Consider the following 19,672-nt stretch of genomic DNA (forward strand, 5'->3'; position numbering starts at 1 on the left):
CTGGGTTATCTAAACAGCAAACTTCCTCCCTAAAATTAGAATCGTGTAACCGCCCAACAGGCTCATCTTGCCGGCTGCCCAGACAGAGCCAATTTGTCAAGACAAGGGAATTGCAATGGAGAAAGAGTAATTCACACAGAGGTGGCTGTGCAGGAGAGCAGAGTTTTATTATTACTCAAATCAGTCTCCCCTAAAACTCGGAGCTCAGAGCTTTTAAGGATAATTTGGTGGGTAGGGGCCAGTGAATTGGAAGCGCTGATTGGTTGGCTCAGAGATGATATCATAGGGAGTGGAAGCTGTTCTCTTATGCTAAGTCAGTTCCTGGGCGGGGGCCACAGAACCTGTTGTCAGGTCGAGGTGGGGCCATCCGGTTAGAAATGCAAAAACCTGAAAAGACATCTCAAAAGGCCAATCTTAGGTTCACAATAGTAACGTAACTTGCAAATCTTATGACCTCTGGAATAACAGCTGGTAATATTTAGAATTCCAGCCCCTCTCATCCTTACTCGGTGGCTGGTGGCCTTTCACTCATTTTACAAGAACATTTTAGTTTTTGGGAAGGGCTATTATTTAAACTATTTGTAAAATCCAAGACTAGTTCAACCTATGCCCAGGAATGGACAAGGACAGTTTAGAGGTTAAAAGCAAGATGGAGCTGGTTAAGTCTGATATCTTTCACTGTCATAATTTCCTTAGTTATAATTTTGCAAAGGCAGTTTCAATCTCTTTGTCCACATTGGTAATGTGAATACTAAATAGTAGAAAAGCAGACAAGTATATCAGCCAGGAACTTAATACAAATACCCTCTTTCGGGTAATTTGCTGAAATGGGTCTTAAACTGTTTAATAACTAAATTTAACCTGGTGACCAAACCTTCCTTATGCTTTTTTAAAACTTACAAATGTTGGCCGGGCGCGGTTGCTCATGCCTGTAATCCCAGCACTTTGGGAGGCCAAGGCGGGTGGATCACGAGGTCAGGAGATCGAGACTATCCTAGCTAACACGGTGAAACCCCATCTCTACTTAAAAAAAAAAAAAAAAAAAAAATTAGCCAGGCGAGGTGGTGGGTGCCTGTAGTCCCAGCTACTCGGGAGGCTGAGGCAGGAGAATGGCGTGAACCTGGGAGGTGGAGCTTGCAGTAAGTGAGTCGAGATCACGCCACTGCACTCCAGTCTGGGTGACAGAGCTAGACTCCGTCTCAAAAACAACAACAACAACAACAACAAAATTACAAATGTCTAAAAATGACAAATAAGAAAACATGATAGTTGTATCAATAATATAACAGTATGAGGTGTTTCAGAAATAAGTCTTCTGGTTAACTCTTTTAATTTTAGATTTTCATACTGTTCATGTAGACAGAACTATATACAATACAAGTTGAACAAAGGAAATGTCATGCAGAGAGAGAGAAGTTTCCAGGGGGGTGGGGTCATGAAAGATACTAAATTGACTTTATCTGGGTGAAATTTACTTAAATGAAAGGAATTATTTGCCTTGAGGACACTCACAAAATCTGAAGGTCTAAGTAGGAGTATGCATGGTCACATGGAAGACTCCCCCATTCCACTCCCTGCCTGATAATTTCCTCCTTTCTCTTCCCATCCTCTTTGTCTCTCCAGCCCTAGCTCTCTCTAGGAAGTGCCTTGGGGATTACACGTGAACCCCACAGCCTCCAAGCCCTGCCCACAGCTCCTCATCAACAGTGCTCCACAGTCGCCCATAGGCTTAGGGGTGCACATGCTGGCAGGATGGTCCACTCTTCAGAATACAGATCTGGGGAGGGCCCAGTACTGACAATGGACTCAAGACAGATGAGGCAGGAACTCTTGGCTTCCAGGTACCTGAGACATGATCTGGAAGTGAGAAGACAAGACTATGGGCAGGCAAGTCTCCTTGGCCCTATGGACTCCTCACTTATGAGGAGGGTGATACCACAAGATGGACAAAGGAGGCTTAGAAGAGGGGCACTGCTCGCCTGCATCCAAGGGAAGCACTACCCAGCATCCCCTTTTAAAATAACATGAAAGATGCAAAAGTGAGCCCAAACCAGCCAGAGAGCATGATGCCACAGAGGGTTCTCCGTTTTGAATATAAAAATATTATCCTCGATGTGTACTCTTATGGGGGAAAAAGATTAAGGATAAAAGCTTAAGGGATAGGAATATGAAATATCAAAATGGATGAAGGGGGTCATATGAAGTGAGTTTCTTAGGGCCGGGAAAAGTCAGATACAGCAGTTTTTCAACTCCCTTTTGTTACAAGAATCTCTTCTAAATTAGACAATTCGTGTTTATTACAACTTTCCACTGGACTGGGATCACGAGAAAAGAAGTTTCAGCAGTAGTGGCCAATCCTCATCTGACATTCCCCTGGCAAGAGGTTGAGGAAAAGACCTCTACCCACGTGTCTCCAGTCAGAAAGGAGCTCAACAGAGTTGCTGCATATTTTGGGAAAGACACTCTTTCACGCTCTGAATGTAGATATGAAAGAATGCAGCGCCAGGAGTGATTGGCAGCCACCTTACAACTGAGAGGAAAGCGGGAACTAGGTTGACAGCAGGAATATGGAAGAAGTGCCAAGAGATGAAGGAACCTGGGTTCTTAGTGATGAAGTTTAGTTGTCGGAACAAAGTCAAGCTGAAGACTGCATTAGCGCTGGACTTTCAAGCTCATATGACTTAAGGAAATACCTTTATTTTTTCACCTGGTTCTCTTAGGTTTCCATGACTTGTAACATAATGTGTTCTTGAAAATATATCCATTTTTAAAGTTTTAAAACCCAGCTAATTCTTTATTTCCTAAAGTATAGTTCTTAAAGATACTGTGTATAGTTTGAATGATAAATTATTCTTTCTCTTGGAAAGAGAATGTGTTTAATTATTAATAGAAATTTTAAATGTTTATGTCCAAGTGGAAAAATTCTAAAGGTCAGTGAAGAGAATGAGATAATACTTCTTACTGATACTCATTTGGACACCTAAGAGGTTTCTGAATCATGGAGGCGTTAATGCCTCCAATTCAAAGAGGAAAACAATCTATTGTTATTTAACAGTCTTTTAATGGACAGTTACATGTATTACTTCCTTTATCTTTTCTGATTAAACTTAGAGGTGAACATTATAATCCCTATTTGAAAAATGAGGAAACTAAGGCTCAGAGAAGGTAAGCAATTTGTCCGAGGTCATACAAACACCGAGCAGCAAAGCTAGGATTTTCTGAATTTAAAAATCCACACTCTTAACCACTACCAAGCAGTGGAAGCAGAATGCCTGACTCTTAAGTTCTACTCTGCCACTAACACTTGGATGACCTGGGGCTTCTTTTACTCTTTCTGCACCTCAGTTTCCTCATTAAGAAAATGGAGATAATCATAGTGCCTATTTCACAGAATTGCTATGAGGACTAAATGAGCTAAGATGCCTGTAACACTTAGGACGCTGCCCAGCAGGTAATAAACACTGGATACATTTTAGTAAATATGATATACTGCTTCTGTTCTCTGAACTAGGCAGAGAAGACAGAGGAGAGGATCCTGAAAGGAATTCAGTTTCTCATAAACGAATCCCACTGATGCTGTCTCACAGTTGGATCATGGCTACCCCTTGGCCATGTGGCCTGGCATCAAATAAATGGTACTGGGTAGATTTCACCTGTTATGATTTTTGACAATAAATTATAATATTGCAGTCTTATTTTTAACACAAATCTCAAAATCAAGAATATCAGAGATTAGACCTAATGATACAAAAACAGGGTGTGTGGTTTATATTGACTTAGTATTTTAGTAGTCAGAAATTTTAAGGAAAAGCTGTCCATGATGAATACAAAAACCCTATAGTGATGAATAATATCAACAACACGGTGTTTTAGGAACAGAATTCTAAGAGCAAGGTTATCTATAGTTTAAACTGTAAATATTGCGGCATGGTGATAGCTCCTCTTCTTTTGCCAACTCCCGTTTATAGTGGGAGCCTCACCGAAAGTCTCCGATTCAGGGAAGTGCTCTTACTCAGTCCTTTGCACCGGGCCAGGGAGCCCTGTGCTTTTCTGTTATAATACTTCACAGTATTCTAATTTAAAAATCTATAGAGTTTTCATATAATTGTTCATTTAATCCCCCTACTACCCATTAGCCTAGAAATTCCGTGAGGCAGAGACAGCTGTAAACTCAGTGTTCAGTTGGTGCCTCACACTTAGTAAGGGTTAAATAATATTTGTTGAATGAATGATCGAGGAAATTCATAAGTGACTTAAAGAGTACATTTAAGGGAAATTTCTTTAAAAAGCTTTTCCCAATTATGGATACAATTTAATCAGATGTAATATGTGGGTATTTTTGTGATTTCTTCTATAAAATGCAGTGTCTTTTACATTAAAATATAAAAGAGTGGATTTCATGATGTCATAATTCATTCATAAACATTTGCTTCACTGTTTTTCTGTTTTGTAGCAGCGAGTGAGAAGCTTTACTTCCTCAGCTACCCCTTTCTCTCAGCAATCCCAATCCTTCAACTGTTTATTCTTCCTTCTCCCAATATTTTCATTTGCTAGAATAATAACTGGTATCGAACTTTATAGTAACATGCCTAAAAAAGTCAGGAGGAAAGTGGTTTTAAAGAAAATCTTACTATAATAGTTTTATTTCAAGCCAGCACAACTAGGTTTTTGTTTTCTCCTAAAGAAACCCAAAAATAATTACAGGAAGAAAAGAAATATCTTGTGTTCTGCTTAACAAGTAAAATTGAGTGAAAAAAGTCTTTAAGGGTAGAGTAGGTTTTTGTATAAAAATGGCTGAGAATATATATATCATTCTCAGGAATGGATGAAGTGACTTGACTTTATGAAATATCTGTAACAGGAAATGATGGTACTTCTTTAAGAAGAAAGCATTCATCCTCTCATTATAGTTACTAGAAGAAAATGGTCATGTACTCTTGGAATTCTAATATATACAATTATTAATGTTAAAAAACTGAAAAATTAAAAAGTGTAATTCTCACTTTTAACACAAAAAAGATTGAATTGTTGTAAGATACTTTCCTTGAACTATTAACTAATCTGGAATCATCAATCAATCACTTAATTTAGTCTCAATATCTTTTCTTCAAGTTTAGCATTAGAAAGTCAAAAATATATTGCATAATAAATTACTGGGTAAATTCTGCTAAAGGAAAATTTTAAGCTAATTAACTAGAAAACAAAAATAGCCCTACAACATGTTGAAAACCTTCAGGAATGTAGGTAGCAATAAATATATAAATAAATAACAAAAAAACCTGTGTTTAGTGTTTATAGTAAGTGAACGGGGAATTAAAAATATCGGATTTATTGTATTGTCCACTGCATAGACTTGAATCAATGGCTTAAGCTTTGAAAGTCTAAGAGCTTCAATTTATCTGTTCTCTAAATATACTTACAATAAAAATGCCATTAAAAGTATGCTGTAAAGATTAATGTCAGTGAAGAACTGTGTGACCCAGGTATAAGAGATAAAAAGGAATTTCAAATGTCATAACTGTAAACTAATTAAAATTTAATGTTACTTAAAAATCACATAGCTATTTGTGATGGATTCATAGGTGATACATTAATATCAATTTTTAAATTTATGTTATATTTGAAGTTTTAAAAATAACAATAAACTCTAGAAAGCACTTAAAATTGCATGAATCAAGATCATCTGATATTTATCTTTTGGTTTGGAAACAATCCCTATGACTCTGCAGGCCTCAGAAAAATTCTAGCTTACATAGACATAAAAAATTTCATTTTAATCCTGAAAATCTTCAACATTATTTTTGTAGTAATCAAGAGACAAGGATGTGAATTAAGAGGAGTAAACATAGGAACTTTGTATGGACTTTATCTCGAGCTCCTTTTTTTTTTTTTTTTTTTTTTTAAGATGGAGTTTTGCTCTTGTTACCCAGGCTAGAATGCAATGGCACAATCTTGGCTCACTGCAACCTCCACCTCCAGGGTTCAAGTGATTCTCCTGCCTCAGCCTCCCGAGTAGCTGGGATTACAGGCATGCACCACCATGCCCCGCTAATTTTGCATTTTTAGTAGAGATGGGGTTTCTCTATGTTGGTCAGGCTGGTCTTGAACTCCCAACCTCAGGTGATCCACCGCGCCCGGCCTCCAGCTCCTCTTTCACGGCATTTGCACAGTGTTGGGCACTAATTGCTATTCAAATAAACTGTCATAGTGATTATCTGTTCTTATGGATGCTAAGAAAGATGTAAATCAGGAAAAAGTAGAAAAATACAGAGTTTTAATAACACCTTTTAACAGTCCAGATTTTTAAAAACTGACATAAGTATGTAAACAAAAATTGTAGACAGCAATCTATTTTGCCAAATAATTCTTCACTTTAAAAACACGTTTCAACCATAAAATTATTTTAAATAGCTCACATTTCTCCAGAGTATTTGAAGTAGGAACTAACTGATCAATATTCAAATATACATCACTTCATGTATTATGTGTGTGTGTGTGTTTGTGTGCATGCACTCATGCACACACACATGGTGGGGGGAAGAATACATTATGGAGGATAAATAAAATGTTAGTTATATGTTTAAACCAACAAGATCTTCAGGAGAATTACATTATTTTTGTGTTCAATAAAATTAGCCAAAGAAGAAATAGATAACATTTTATATTTTTAGGTAGGATTTGTATTAGATCTGCCCTAACTGCTTGGTTGGTGGAAACAAGTCCAAATTACGAAAACATCAGCTTTCAGAATTGGGAACAGAGGATGCTGAAAGCTAGTTGCATTGGAAACAAGACATGGGGGATGGGGGACTTTTTGTGTACTCATAGTATCTCTGAGAAACTTAGGGATAAATTGGTACAGCTTCTGCTCTCATTTTACAAATGAAGCCCCTTTGAATGCAGAGAGAAAAGGAGTCCTTCAAAGGCTACACAAGAGATGAAAGAGTACAGAGTGTTCTGACGCCAGGACAGGGATCCTACATCAGCCCGCTGGTGACTGCGCTTTCATAATAATGTGAAACGTGTCTTGTATCTATAGCAGTGACATTCCAACCACCCAGTCCTTAAGAGCTGGGGCCCTTAGTCCTTAGGGTCAGGGAAACAGCCAGGGTACAGGGAACACATTCTACCTCTACGTATAATTCTGCATATTCATTTCCTCTCTGTGAGGAATTCAACAGGGTTTTCCTCCCTGCTTGAATGTAAGTCGAGGGCTCATTTGCTGACACTTTTTTTTTTTTTTTTTTTGAGACAGGGTCTCACTATGTTGCCCACGCTGGAGTGCAGTGGCACGATCATGGCTCACTGTAACCCTGAACTCCTGGGCTCAAGCGATCCTCTCACCTTGGCCTCCCAAAGTGTTGGGATTACAAGCATGAGCCACTGTGTCCAGCCTGCTGAAATTCTTAAGGCATGAGAATACTACTAGAGATACTTGACAACATTCATTGGGCATCTATTACAAAATATTCACTTTATATATGTTGCCTAATTAATACTACAGGGTCTGTCTCTATAGTGTACACTGGAACCTTAGAAAGGTTAAGTGACTGGCCCAAATGAGGACACAGAGCATTCTCTCTCAGATGCAGAGACCACGCCCTTTTCTCTGTACCACACTGCCTCCTACATTTCACAGAAGGATGCTCTGTAGCCCTTCATAGGTTGTGATGCCAGAAGGGGCAAGATTGGAGTCTAATACCATGCCACTGCTTATGCAAGTCCTTTCTCTTAATGAAAAGCCACTATAAAAATAAATATTTAGATTAGCAATCAAGGTGATCAAAATGTAAAATACAATGTGTAGGAAAAACGTCACGCCAAGTTTATGTGCTAAGGCCTTCACCTATTTTGCCATCCTGAATGAATGGACAATGTTCTATGGGAAACAGAGCATTTTTGTCTTCTTTTTTTCTTTCTCTCTCTCTTTCTTTTTTTTCAAATAGAGACAGGGTTTCACCATGTTGCCCAGCTCCTGAGCTTAGGCAGTCCTCCTGCCTTAGCCTCTAAAAATGCTGGGATTATAGGCATGGGACACTACGCCTGGCCAGTGTTTTCTTTAAAAAGTATACTTTTCTTTTTTCAAACATAAGAAGAGAATTTTTTATTCCCCAGGGTTTTTTGTTTGTTTGTTTGAGTTTTTTTGCCATATTTCTTACTTTTTTCTTTTTAAGAGATAGGATCTCACTATGGTGCCCAGGCCGGACTCAAGCAATCCTTCTGCCTCAGTGCCCCCAAGTAGCTGGATATTATTTGCCATATTTCTGATGGCTTAGAAATTATATCCTCCCCTAACCACTGCCTGAAAACTTTTCTAAGTATCAAAAGTACTCTTTTGGAAAACGCAAAATTGTATTGGAGAAGAAAATGTTTTCTCAAGACAATTTAAGGATATTGAGGTGCTCTTACTAAAAAATAATTATGTCATTGTAAGCTCCTTTCTTGGAAAAACAAATTCTAGAGTTCAAGACTCCAGAAAAACAAAGTCTAGAGTTCAAAAAAATTGTTTAAAAACAAATTCTAGAGTTCATTTCATATGCTCATATGCTCTAAGTACGTAAAATTATTAATCTATTGCCAGTTTTGTTTTTACTAAGTGACCTACTGTTTCAGTGAAGGAGACTCGTGTTCTTTACACTTTCTTTTCCTAAAAATGATACAGCAAATATTACAAATGTTAAGTAATGACTAGACCTAACAGAAATTCCATACACAAAGCTTTAGGTTCAGTTCTCTGAAGGAGGGAAAACAAATTTAAATTACATTTTGCTGATGCCTTCATAAAAGTGTGAAATCATTTCATTTCCCTGGGTTTTACAGAAAACACTTTTAAAATGCCACAGAGATGTATAACAAGACATAAAACTGCAAATATTAACTGTCTATTTCCTTGAAATATAATTTAAACTTGGTGACTAGGACAAGAAAATGTCACATTCCTTTCTCTTGCTAAGGAAATTGCATATTTCCTTTGCAAAAATAAAGAATACGCAGTCTTCAAAAGGTATATGTGACAGTTTTAAAGTTGTTTTGTTTCACGTTAAAAGTTTCTATAAATTTTCATGATTGTCTCAAAGTTGAAAAACGAAAAGAAACAAAGAAGAAAAAGGAAAACATTATTAACCTTAGGCATACAAGTTTTGTTTTTCACCAATGCCAAAAACAATATTTATGCCATATCTGTATTTCGTTCTTTCTAAATGTTATCTGGAGTTATATAATTTTCAGATCCATCTGAGAATGAATACACTTTTAAATTTTTGCTTAGGTTTCCCTCCGTGATCTGCAATATTCTAAATCTTCTGTCTTTGCCAGGATTTGTGAAGCAAATGGATATGCATTTTACTAAGTGGAAAACGTAGCTGTGACATGGATGGTTAACTACTGGTGACTGTGTGGTGTTTGGTTTATGGACTAAAGGACACCATAAGCCTTGGCTGAGAACATTAATTTCATGTAGGAATTGAGTACTTCTGGGAACAGAGAGCCTCTTAAAAACATAGATTAACTGAATTTTCAGAACTCCACTGAACTGAAGTGAAGGAAAAGTTTAATGGTAATATCAAATACAGTCTAAAGGCTTTACATCTATTTACTCCCTTAACTCTCATTGACTCTATTAGGTAGGCACTGCCATTGTCTCCCTTTACCAATGAGAAGCTGAGGCCAGAGAATTCCAAGGACTTTGCCAAAATTCACACAGCCTCTGAGTGGTAGACTCATGCTCTTAGCAACTTACTAGGTTTAAAGTTGTGGTTGTTTATGTCTTATTGACAGAAAGAAAAGATGGATGTGATGGAAAAGATCACAAGGAGTATTTATTGCATCTGAAAGGGTTGAGTTACGTATGATTTCAGAATTTGGTCCAGAGTACATGGATTTAAAATACTCTGGGAAAGCAAGACAATAGGTCACAGGGTATAAAAGGGCCAGGCCAAGAACTCTGAGGAAGACAGCAAAGTCCCTCGCTCAGCTCCCTGGCTCCTGACGGACTGGCTCAGCAATGGGCTTTGTCAGCGACCACAAAGGCTTTCCTGGTTTCTGTGAAGGTTCCAGGCTAAAGAGCCGGTCAGGGATGTTGAGGAGCTATGCTTTGTCCAACTAGTAAGTATGTAGCAGGAGTAAATGTATACAACACATAGACATGTGTATGTAGAGTGTATTGTTGTTTCTTTCACTTTACTTTTTCCCCTCATTATTAACAGTACAATAAAAGTGTATGTAATACCAAAGCGGGACAAACCTATTTAATTTCTACTTTTGCTTAACAGTGAAAAGAGCTTCCTTCTGGATTCAGAAAGTTTTACTAGTTCCTTCTATGAGAATAACTTTTGTTAGCCAATTATTAATACATATTAGTTTTACCACGACCAGAATAAACTAAAGTGCATTTTGTTTATCACAATCAATGTTAAACATAAATTTTTCCAATTCCATATCTATTTATGAGAAAGATATAGTTGTATCACATACATAATTTACTGAACAGTAACACATCCAAAATACTTGAAATGGAAAATTTTCAAAGAATTCCTGACTCTTTAATGCATCTTTAAAAATTAAACTAATTTGGTCATTTGTAGCACAATCTTCCTGTATTTCAAAAGTATACGTAGTGTTTTTATAAGCATATAAGCTTATTACTAACATTATGAACTAGAATAATTTTGTGATTTCAATGGTCACCAAGTTATTTTTTAAATACAATATTTTATAGAACTCACCTTTTGCCCATTCATCCCTGGAATTCCAGGTGCTCCAATAGAACCCTAAAGAGACACATGATTAAATTCAGTTGATATCATACACAAAATATTTCAATTCTAAATTTATATTGTATTAGTTATGTAAGCCTTGCTAAAACATTTCTAGGAAGTTTTATTTTTCAGACCTTATCTATTGTGTTCAAATATATAATGTAAGCAGATTCCTCAAGCTTCCCCAGAAACTACAGAGTTAAAATTAAAACTTGCTTCTAAGTATCCACTTAACTTTAATATGTTTTAAAGAAATTTACATGATAAATTGATCATACCTATCAGAGGGCCACATGGCTCTAAATTTTCATGTTTTTAAGAATAAACAGGCTTAGTTCCATCTGGAAAATGCCTACCAGTAGCAGTAACACTTGCATTTAATGAGTTAAAATACCATAAAACAAAAGGTAATCAAAATAACAACCATTTGTTCTGCAGTTAAATAAGGGACCCATGTCGTAAACTCAAATTTGTTGTATTTTAAGCATTTTTCTCCCAGACTTTCAAGGAGTAAGTTGAAGCCACATGAATGTGAATATGTCTTCCAGAGTGACTCAAAAAGGTGTAAAAAATGTTATACACTGACCAGGAACAACACAACTTCTTTACAAAAAAAGTTAAGGTGTGTGTGTGTGAGCACGTGTGGGCATGTGTGTGCACACGCATAGTGGCGTGAGTATGAATGATTGGACATAGATGGGTGAGCTGGAGAATAAGAAAGCTAATTATTACCTGAGAAAAATCTATGACATTTAACTGGATACAGAAACATTAGCAAATATTTTCAAACAGTGATGTCATTTCCCCCCATTACACCTTCCATTTAGGCTCTGGAGAAACCATTTTAAATACAATGTGCTTATTCTTTGTCTAAAACTGGAAAACAGATTGTTCTTAGTAGATGTATGATATTACATTTCTTTAATAATAACGGGGAAAATACTTTTTTTAAAATAGCAATTATAGACCAAAAACTCCCCTGAAAAGTAGTCTACTGAAAAAACAGTAATTGTAATGAAAACAAATTGAGATGGCAAGTTCCTTAGTGCATTCAGTGATTATATTGAATGGGTCATTAAAGGACTTCCCGAAGCCTGAAGCAGTAATTTTATCCTGGTCGTATGTGGATTAGAGTAGCTTTACAATTTCACACCATGCTTAATAGAGACATTATTGCAAAGGACAAAGTGTTCCTATGCACAAGTTGTCTCGCAACCCATGGACTTTTACTTGGTTTGTAGGATTATGTTTCAACAGATGCCACATGCCCAGTGCTTGGGGGATAAAAAGTCTCTATCTTTGATGGATTCCAAAGATAAAGAATAATCACTTTTCCACCTGTTATAATACAATTGTTTTCTTTAGTTTTCCGCGGGTTAAATACCCGCCTCCCCGATTGAGGGGTATAAAGATGGGGGAATGAGGACTTACTGATATTTTGCTGGCAAAATGCCATCTATTTGCTATTAAGATATTTACTACTATAGGATAGGTGTAATTTTGGAAACCCTAGATCTTCTCCATCAGAATTTGAAAAAAAAATTTGTTTTTGAGACCAAGTTTTGCTCTGTCTAACCCAGGCTGGAGTGCAGTGGCACAATCTCGGCTCACTGCAGCCTCTGCCGCCCAGGTTCAAGCGATTCTCCTGTCTCAGCCTCTTGAGTAGCCGGGACTACAGGCGTGTGCCACCACACCCAGCTATTTTTGTATTTTTAGTAGAGAAGGAGTTTCACCATGTTAGCCAAGCTAGTCTCTAACTCTTAACCTCAGGTGATCCAACCGCCTCAGCTTCTCAAAGTGTTGGGATTACAGGCGTGAGCCACTGCATCTGGCCTCTCCATCAGAATTTAATGGTCAATTCTGATGATTGTGGATAACAATGAAATGACTATCAGGAAGTCACTTTTCAGGTTACCTCAGCAAGAAGGACACCAACAGGCCACTTGAATATAGTGAACCTAGTAATATCCTTTTTTTCGGCTCAGTTCCCTGGCCGTTTGGCAATCACATAATTGAGGAAGGCCATGCATTCATTTTGCAATATCAAATTATCTTTCACATTTTAAATTTTGTCATAATGTTTTACCAGTATTTGAATTAAAAATTCAATAACGTACAAGTTCAGCAGACAACTTAAAAAGAGTCTGCTCTGGATTTATTGAATTTTTAATAATGGAGTCAATTAGACATCTAATGCTCACATTATATGACTGTATTTTTAGAAAGCAGAATGCACAAACCAGACTAACTGCTTCAGCATGGCTTACAGTAGCTAATTTCATTCACCTCTCCTGCTTGCCATTAGGTCATGAGAGCATAATTACTTTCACAGTATTGTTGTTTATACTCTACCTTTTGTCCTGGAGGCCCTAGAGGACCCTAAAAAAGAAAAACAATTCAATTAACATAATGTTACAGCCACTTAAGCTTAGATGACCAATTTAAACTGTCCTATTCTCTAAGATTCTCTTTGCTCTACTGAACTATGTTGACATTTCATATATTAGGAAAAAAAAGGAAAGAAAAATTTCAGTTTGAAGTACCACATGGATCTTTTCTTCTAATTTTCTTGTGAAAAACATTAAGCATATACAGCAGGATTCTGATTTGTCCTCACTATTAAAAAATAATATTTGCTGTTCCAGCACATGTTGTTTTTTAAAAAAATACCTATAAATGTATCACATTAATCTCATTTAAAAGGCTGAAAATACAGTCCTTAGAAGCAGTTAAAATGCAATGTAGTTTTTCAGCAAATGGACACATTAGATGACTTCTGCACCTGCAAATCTTCAGTAAGCAGATTTGCAAAGGAAATAATTGAATGGCATTACAAAGAAACATGTTTTTTTTGTTTTTTTTGTTTTTTTTTCTCTATTCTTCCTCTTAGGAAATATAGTCAACTAACCTGCACAAAAACTTGTTTACAAACTAGGGGAGGCCAGTGTCAACTATGATACCGAGTATATACTAGAAAAGGGAACAAAAGATGCTGTCAGTTGTTTCTTAGACTAAAATACTGGGTGGAGGAGATTTAGTAAGATCAATGAGAATATTTATACAGCATGGAAATGCAGCAGTTTTGAGATTTAGCAGTTTTTCAACCACAAAATCAGTGTTAGGATTCTCTTGGCTTTATTTAGAGCAAGGCATGGCTTTGAGACAGTGGAAAATAACTCAAAGAGATATAGCTATATTTCTATTTGTATCTATTTTAAAATATAACTATTAAGCATTTTCTTCCAGTTCTTTGAAAAATATTTTTTAGTATGTTTCAGCAAAGTTATAGACACTCATCATTTCATGTTAAAAGCTCTTTATTCCATGACATTTAACTAACGATCAGCTTATTTTCAGTGTGTGACATTTCAGTTAATCAGCATGTTGCATGCCTACTCTATAACACTAAATAAAACACTAGGGTGGTTGTTAGAGGAAGATCTGTTCATGCATCCTTTTTATTAAAAATATATAATGTTTAGGAACATTCAGAGAATCTGTTCCCCATGTTATTTTGCAATCCTCACAGGAAGACTAACAATTTCCTCATATAATCAGCTTTAGGTTATTGAAAGTACACTGTGCAATATTGCCTTTATATATTTCTATTTAATTTACTCAACCAACCAACTGTTTAATGAGCTTGTTATTTGCTTTATCTGTATGGTCAGATATTCTCTCTACTTATCTCACTCCCTCTATTTAAAATTCTCCCTGTTTTAGATTTTGCAGAGAAAATAGAGACTATCAAGTGTAAATTCCCTCGACATCTTGTCTCTCATCAAACCAAATGTATGTGTACCTCTTTCCTGTATCAGGGGAAGAAGAGCCCCTCCTCCTATACAAGGCAAATTCATCCGGTATACTCTGGAATCCATCCTTGTCTCTGTCCTCAGGGATCTTTTGCAATCAGTTACCCCTGCATCTGTATCAGAGGCTCCACTTCTTCACTAGTTCTTCCCCTTAGCATATAAACATATTTAATCATTTCCTCACTTGGGTAAATTGTTTGGGAAGTAAATGTTCATGTTATCATACTAAGTAAGGGCAGAATTTGGAGGTTGTGGTGATAGGAGATCTGAGAATCAAGAAAGGACTTGGGTTTTATCATTGTCTATGATTCCATTTTCTCCAGTGTCTCTAGAGTACTTTACTTCTTAAAATGTTGACGTTAGAAAGGAAATCATAGAACAAGGAGTACATTAATTCAGTATTTAGACTGAGAATGTGTATGTTCAATTCACAAAGGCTTGTTTCCCACTGTAAACCTAACTGCCACTTGAAAAAAAATGTTGTTCACTAAAATTGTCTCTTTCATCACATTGATATATAACCCTGGAAGGGGATGTTTCAAATGAAAATAAGAGTGAATTCTACATCAAATATTTTAATTAGAGAATAACATATCTGATATTTTCTAATTTGGTCTCTGTTGCATAATCACATAAAATCAGAGATTTAGAATGACTAATCATAACTCTGAAATTCATAAAATTAAATAAGTTGTATATTTTAACACAATATTTAGTGAAAATCTAAGGATGGCTACAAAGACAATATTTTCCTTCACTGTTAGGAAACTACTGCTGCTTCTGGTAACCTCTAAAAATAAAAGCAGTTTTTAAGATTTAACATTAATTTTAAATTGGGAATACATGTCTTACAGAATTTTCATAACTATGCTGCCAAGAATATATTCACAGTTACCAGAAATGTGCATATACTTCTTTTATCTCTCTGGCAGGAAAAATGGTAGAGATCTAACAAGAGTATCATCCATTACTAGGGGGTGACCTGGGATTAAGGCAGAATAAAATATAGGACACTTAAGTACAGACAGACAGACAGACAGACAGACACACACACACCCCCCACACAGACACGTGTGCATGCATGCACACATCCAGAAATACGAGTTATTTTTACTGAGCAAGATTTTACTTATATACATTTGTTTTGAGTACCCTTAGATTAATAATACCATTATATATCTATGACACTGTGGTAATTAAAGTTAAGCTTACAAATCCAAGTTTCCCTACCCAAAAATTGATTTTCAAATTAGGGTATGTTGCTACCAGTTGGTTAAGATGATTACATTTGATTAGTCTTGCAGTTTTTGGTACAAAGGTAAGTTTATAAAGTAATGGGCAAATAACATAGAAACATTCATTGATTTATCAAATCTTTTTTTTTATTTTTGTTTTTCCTTTTGAGATGGGGTCTCACTCTGTTGCCCAGGCTGGAGCGCAGTGGCGTGATCATAGCTCACTGCAGCCTCAAACTCCTGGGCTCAAGCAATCCTCCTGCCTCAGCCTCCCAAGTAGCTGGGATTACAAGCACATGTCACTATGTCTGGCTAAGTTTTTAATGTTTTGTAGAGACAGGGTCTTGCTATATTGCCCAGACTAGTCTCGAACTCCTGACCTCAAACGATCCTCTCACCTTGGCATCCCAAAGTGTTGGGATTACAAGTGTGAACTACTACACCTAGCCTATCTAATATTCCTTACACTTGTTTATATTTTCATCCTGCACAACAACTTGGATGAATAATGCCATAAATTCATTATTCACTCGTCAAACAAATGCTGACTATTCCCAAAATTAAAGTCAATTGTTCTAGTGATTCAAGATTTCTAAAACAATTCCATTATTGTTATCCTCATGATTTAGTAAGTTTGGATCAAGTAGATTTCCAACCTAGAGTCATAATCTTTTCGGTTCATCTTTATTAATCGATGAAGCAGTCCTTCTGTAGTCCTTCTTTATTTATATTTGCATATACTTTGTATATAACCAGTTAAGATGAAAAAATCTAGTTTGATTTTTTCAAAATAATTTTTTTGCATATATGTCAAGATTAAAAACTGTAACATACAGAATCTCAACATACTAAGCTACATTTCTTTAAACTCCAGAAACGTCAACTATAATTAGAACCTTAAAATACACCAATTTAAATACAGGTTCTGGGTGATATAAATTGTAAAAACTTTTTATTGAAGAATTCTGCATCATGAGTATAACTTTATCAAAAAGACCAAAACTCAAAGAGTCACTGAAAAATTCTAAACATGGAGTAACGGCACTAATCTGCATATAATTCTTTATACCAATTTTAATAATCTTTCAGAAAACACCATGGAAAGTCATGCAAAATAAAGTTCAGATAAAAACTTGTAAACACAGTAAGAAATTATATAGTATACTTGATTTTCTTTCCAATTTTTCCTCTCCCCTGCTAGATTCCATATCTAAACATTTATGTACAGTATTCAGCATATGGTGAGAAACTTAAAGAAACCTGATCGACCTCATGTTGGTGACTTGCTTACCAAAATCATGTTACTCGGGCCTCAGAGTAAAGTTTTACTCCTACTTCAGTCCTTAAGAATATCTGTATGGTCCAGCCCTCTTCTCCAGTCACATTGCTACATTCCTGTTAAACCCATTTCTCGTTCCCTTAGCTAACGTAACGTTCACGTAATGACCACCCTGCTTTTGGTCTCCTCCAATCCTTTCTGCACACTGCTGCCTGCGTGAGCTTCCCCTAATGGGTTCATACCTTTCCCATACTTAAATATATTTCAATGGCTTTTCATAGCCTTTTAGAAGAGTCTGAGATTTGGCAGTAGTTGCAGTTTTGTGCATAAGCCAGGCTTCCATAGTTCTACACCTCTGTCTGTTCCTATAAAGGGCTTTCTTCTCTCCTGTCCTCTCCTGCATCCATTCCAAATATCAGAGCTCAGAGCCCTCACCCTTGGGGTTAGGTGCCTTCTTTTGTTCTCCAAAGCACCCCTATGATGTTTTTGTAGAATTTACCAACAATAATCATAATTGTCTGGTTACTGCTTTCTTCACTCTAAATTACCTTTATCATGCACAGTAGCTGGCACATAGTGATTGCTCAGTGAATCATTTTGAGGTTAATTCATTTATTCATTCACATAATAGTTTTTAAGAGCCTACTGGGTGCTATTTTGCCTACAAAATAAGGCAAAATAAAATGACCACTCAGTGAGCACTCAAAACAAAATAAGATAAAAATACATACCACTGGACTTCATATACTAGTGAATGTAGTAAGACAGTAAAAAAATAAAATATAAAATTGTGTCAGGTGGTAAGTGCTAAAGCAAAGAGGGGGATATGGATTGTGAGAAGTAGATGGAATACTTTAAATTGTGTGTGTGTATGTGTGGGGTGGGGGGGTCATTTAGTGAAGCTCTCAGTGATAAAGAGGTCAGGCAAAGAGCCATGTATATAGAAGGGGGAAGAATATTCCAGGCAAGGGAAGAGCAAATGCAGAGACCAAGAGTTGGGCACATGCTAAGTGTGTTCAAAGAACACCAAGGAGGCTATCAGTGAGTAGCGGGAGATGGGGATACGAACAGGAAAGAACAATTGTATGTGTATGGCCTTGTAGGTACTTGTAAGCACAATGATGTTTACTTTGAGTAGGATAAAAATTAAAGAAATGAATAAATGGATACATAAAGCAAATCAGGTTTTGTTTTGTTTTTTCTTAAACTTTAGACAATAGTGTTTCAAGATAGGAATGGCAGGATTTTTCACTCTTTTTGTTCACCTGACTCATTCTAACATTGCTGGCCTATTCTAATAGCCTCCAGATTACCTCTAATTGCAAGCGTGAGTAGAGGAATTTAGGTCATGACTTCCATATGAATACAGCAAAGAAATCATCCAAATTATATGGTATCATTAACAATTGAGAGTGTTGTGTATGTGTATGTAGGCCTACGGTCTCCAATGCACTTCAGAAAACAATTATGCAAACAGTAGATAGAATTATCAACCCAAGTAAATCTTCAAAGTAGGCTGTTAAGAAAAGAATGATGCTGTGACCATTATGCATTGGCTGTACTTTCCAGTTTGTGAACAAAAAAAAAACCACAAAAAGATGCATCATGGGATGGAAAAAAATCAATGAATTTTTCTGACACTACTGATGTTAGCACAAATTTGATTGAGGTATTAATTACTTAAACAGGATGCTGAGTTCCTAAATGATGTGCTTTAGGATGCCTCTTGGGACATGTTTTAAGGCAAGTTCTGGTTGCCTGCTATTAGGAAATGATGTAGGGGGCGGACACAGTTCCTGTTCTGTCCCTGATGACTAACAGTAAAATCTGAAGCTCTGAGAGCTGCTGGTCATTTCTGGACATGAGAATATACAACTAGCTTCTGTAATAAAAAACACAGGGAACAAAAAAAGAGGTAGCCCATCTGCGAAAGGGAGGATAAAAGCCCAAAACTATTAAGCCATTTAAAATTATTTCCTTTTCAAGTTAAGAATTTTTCCATGATTTAATAAAAGTTAGGCAAAATGAAGAAAATACTTTTAAAAGTCTAGTTCCAAAGGGAAGAATGATAACACATATAATCTAACTGATGGAGTCATAAAACATTAGTACCAGACTTTCTCAAGGGTTTGGTACAACAGATTTTAATTACAATTTTTTGAAAGATATTAACCTGGTGTAATGCATCATGAGATCACAAAATACATAAACTTGGTTTATAAAGAGTAAGAGGAAATTTGTCTTACTTAAGAAGGGATCATTTAAGATGCATGTATATAAAATGTCATGTTCTGCTTGGGTGTTTGATGTGGGAAGGTTAAGAAACATAAACTCTAGCCACTATTATATATATGTCTGGAGTGTAATTCAAGTGATGTTTTACAAGATTCGGATTTCATAGCTTAAGTGTGTAGAAATGCCAACTAGAAACTGTTGGGAAATGTTTAGAATATAAGAGAGTGCACTGCAATGTTTTCAATGTAAAAGCCCGTGATTTAGTTGAAGTGGGTATGAAGGAACATAGCATAAACAAGAGCAGAGCAAGACAGTGCTGAAAAGGGAGAGCCTCATCTCTTGTTTCAGGTCTTT

The 19,672-nt window shown here is 36.3% G+C and overlaps 1 protein-coding gene across 2 annotated transcripts in view; it reads right to left on the reverse strand.

Moving 5' to 3' along the window:
• The window catches only part of COL25A1 (collagen type XXV alpha 1 chain), a 512,691-nt gene that overhangs the window by 103,108 nt on the left and 389,911 nt on the right, over positions 1-19,672 (reverse strand). For both annotated transcript variants that reach the window (XM_007999508.3, XM_007999509.3), the window contains exons 11-12: positions 13,110-13,136; positions 10,725-10,769 (exon numbers count right to left, since the gene is read on the reverse strand). In XM_007999508.3, the coding sequence (XP_007997699.3) occupies positions 10,725-10,769; positions 13,110-13,136 (72 nt within the window). The remainder of the gene's footprint in view (positions 1-10,724; positions 10,770-13,109; positions 13,137-19,672) is intronic.

Source organism: Chlorocebus sabaeus, chromosome 7 (assembly GCF_047675955.1).
Source record: "Chlorocebus sabaeus isolate Y175 chromosome 7, mChlSab1.0.hap1, whole genome shotgun sequence".
Classification (NCBI taxonomy): Eukaryota; Metazoa; Chordata; class Mammalia; order Primates; family Cercopithecidae; genus Chlorocebus; species Chlorocebus sabaeus.